General features: G+C 50.0%; 2 protein-coding genes across 3 annotated transcripts in view; both read left to right on the top strand.

The window, feature by feature from the left end:
• The window catches only part of TPST2 (tyrosylprotein sulfotransferase 2), a 9,549-nt gene extending 6,710 nt beyond the window's left edge, over window positions 1-2,839 (top strand). The window contains exons 4-6 of one of the 2 annotated variants that reach the window (XM_009334382.1): window positions 462-512; window positions 1,591-1,639; window positions 2,401-2,839. In XM_009334382.1, coding sequence (XP_009332657.1) covers window positions 462-512; window positions 1,591-1,620 — 81 coding nt within the window. In that variant the 3' untranslated portion in view covers window positions 1,621-1,639; window positions 2,401-2,839. Of the gene's footprint in view, window positions 1-275; window positions 335-461; window positions 513-1,590; window positions 1,640-2,400 lie in introns of those variants that run through there. The other variant, XM_009334383.1, reaches the window with a different exon arrangement.
• The window catches only part of TFIP11 (tuftelin interacting protein 11), a 10,751-nt gene continuing 9,589 nt past the window's right edge, over window positions 1,763-2,924 (top strand). Inside the window, exon 1 of the mRNA XM_009334421.1 lies at window positions 1,763-1,815. Coding sequence (XP_009332696.1) covers window positions 1,763-1,815 — 53 coding nt within the window. The remainder of the gene's footprint in view (window positions 1,816-2,924) is intronic.

Consider the following 2,924-nt stretch of genomic DNA (forward strand, 5'->3'; position numbering starts at 1 on the left):
TCTGAGTGCTCTGGTCCCTTACAGCTCCTCCTTGCTCTCTGCTTGCTGAGAGCTGTTCTAGGACACAGGTGATTTGGGTGAACATCTGCCCTGGGCAGGGTTAGGGACTCTGGGTCTCTGACATGGACCTTTCTGTACTTCCTGGGATGAATTTGGAGAACTGGCACGATGGTAAAGACTGAAATACTCTTCCGTCCCAGGCTAAGGGGGGAAGCAGAGAATTGCTTGTCGGTTCCCTGCCCCAGCAGGATGCTGTTCCCTGGCTTTGCTTACAGTCATGAAGGACGAAACCTCCCACTATTGCCCCAGTATAGCACCTCGATGTAGAACAAATGCCCATCAGGGTATTTCTGCTGGTTCAGGTATGCTGGGACATAGGACTCAGTTAATGAGGTGGACTTGCCGATGTTCATAGAGCTGCTGCCCCAGAAGGGTCACTCCCAATTTTCTCTTTTCCGTAGGTTTTAAAGGGGGATTATAAAACGCCAGCCAATTTGAAAGGTCATCTGCAGGTAAGAGTCTGATGTCCCTTCTGAGGGCTTTGCCCCGTTTGGTTAATCCTGGGTGCCTGGTCCCTTGCTCCCTCTTACGGGCATGTGCAGGCTGGGCAGCCAACTGTGGGAAAAGTCCCTGCTCTCTTGCCTCCATCCATGGGGACGATGTGCCTGTCCTTCCTGCTGGAAGTCATCACTGCTCCCACCCTCCACACTTCCGTTGTTGATGTCCTGTGTATTCTGTGCTCCTCAGACCCTGCTCATTCATCTCTGTCACCTCCTTCCTGGTCTGCTCATGTGTATGGTTTTGTGCTGTGGAGTTCTGCGTTCACTCATCAGAAATTTTGCTCTTCATTCTCTGACGTTAAGGCGCTTCCCACCTTGCTCTCTGTTCCAAAACTCGTAAAGTTTTCGTTGCCGTGGGTCTTGCCTGCCTTAGGGTGGCTTGTCTGATTTGCAGGTTGCAGACAGGTCTTCTAGTTCTTGTACTTTGGTGATTGCGTTCAGGTGTCAAAAGTAGACTATGGGGCTCCCTCCCTAAAGAGCAGTGCTTGAAAACAATTAATAACCATCTTTTGTGATGCAGAGCAGTCCAACAGCCATTGTACATACAGACTTAAAAAAAAAAAAGAGTTCTTGACTCTGCAGAAATCGCTACCTGCACAGCATGGAGATGCAGTAGGTTGGTGTTGATGTTTCAGTCCAAGGTGCCAGGTCTTGCCTGCTCAACACGTGGCCTCCTAAAGAAAGCAGGGGGATTGAGCTGCATCGCCAGTGTCGGGCGAGAAGATGCAGAGCCCGGTCCTGGACTGAGGAAGCAGGGCTGCTGGTGAAGCGAGTGTGTGGTGGCTTTCACTGCACGAGGTGTGGCTGGCGATTCCCAGATGGCCGCCCAGGGTGGTTCGTGCTGCGTGAACGGTAGTGAAGCAAGAGGCTGCAGTCTCGTGGCAGCGTCTCCTGGCTGCTGGTTCTCTGCCCTCGTGCTGCTTTCTGTGTCCTAAACATTTCCTTTTCTTGCTTCTGGAAACACAGCGGGAATGTTTTGAGTTGCAGATGGTAGCTTAAAGCTGACCCTTCTGTTTCCGGGTTATTCTAGGTGACTCAGAACACATCATCTCCTCACTAGGAAAATTAATGATTTCCAGGTAAGACCTCGTACATCATTTTGGGACTCAGGCAGATCTGCCTGCATTGCTCCAGGGTTAGCGTTGTGCTTGTGTAATTTCTTGTGCCTGTGGATTAGCCAGGCTGCTCCAGGCATGTTCGTTATGCAAATGATCTCCTTCACAGTTGCTCTAGGTTTTCAGAACAATACCGTTATGTGAGATGATTTGTCGGAAATTCTTTTTCTGAGCTCTGAAAACAGGCTTACTTCAGCAAAATCTAAATCAGCCGCTTGGGAGAGTTATTACTGACTGTCCCTGCGGAGAGCATTGAAACGGGATGTGGAAATGTGTAGATGAGCTGAGCTGCTCCCCAGCTGTCTTCTAGGATGTGCCGTGGACCCGTGGAAGGGAAGATGGAGCAGTCACATCTGCTGTCAGTTTGAAAAAACAAAGCCGCTACCCTGGGCTTCTGCTCCAGATACAACTGTTGATACGTTAGATGTTTTTCCATCTCTCTTTTTGGCTAGCCGCCACGCTAAAACATAAAACGTCATTTTTCTTGCTACAAATGACCCTTTAAAAACTAGTTTCTATGTAAAAGCAGTATATTGTGCGAAAAAAAAACAAATCAGAAGCGTTGAGTGAGAATAGAAGCTGTGTGCCCGTCATCCTGGGAGCTGGCTCTCGGTTTCTTTCCAACTATTTTTTGTATTGTGGCTGCTTTAAAACCATTACTCGGGCGCCTGCTGTGCCGGCGTGACTGGCTCCTGCTCCCGAGTCTGTGTGTTTCTTTCTTCCAGAATGCTGCAAATGGCCTTTTGTCGTCCAACAAGGAAGAGTTTGCAATGGCACCAGTGGAAATCGGTTATCCAAGCATATTGCTTGCTAATACTATTGCCAAAATGACTGCTATACGAGGAATGTATTTGCATTTATTTGCAAAGGCCAAACATTTTGCACGTCGGGTCCCCGTCGTCTGCCTTTTCCCGGCGCTCCGTGGTGACAGCATCTGTGGAAGTTCATACTCGACGGGGGCGTCGGGAAGAGATTTTGTACGCCGTGGCCGGAGGACTCGTTAAATCGCGTTGAAATGTCTCGTAACGCTGTTCTCGAATTCGGGGGTCAGAACTCCTGGCCTTGTAGAGCCTTTGTCGTGCCAGTGACACCCCCCAACCGCCCCCCCCTTCACTGTGACTTACAGAGGCTATTGCAGAGTTAATATATGAGCCCACCCCCCGCCTCCTTCCTCTGTTGCACACCATTAAAGTATTGTTTTAATAGCGCAGGCTCTGCCCTCCCTCTCTGCTCCCGGGGGGGGCCCGGC

This window comes from Pygoscelis adeliae, unplaced genomic scaffold (genome assembly GCF_000699105.1).
Source record: "Pygoscelis adeliae isolate BGI_AS28 unplaced genomic scaffold, ASM69910v1 Scaffold262, whole genome shotgun sequence".
Classification (NCBI taxonomy): Eukaryota; Metazoa; Chordata; class Aves; order Sphenisciformes; family Spheniscidae; genus Pygoscelis; species Pygoscelis adeliae.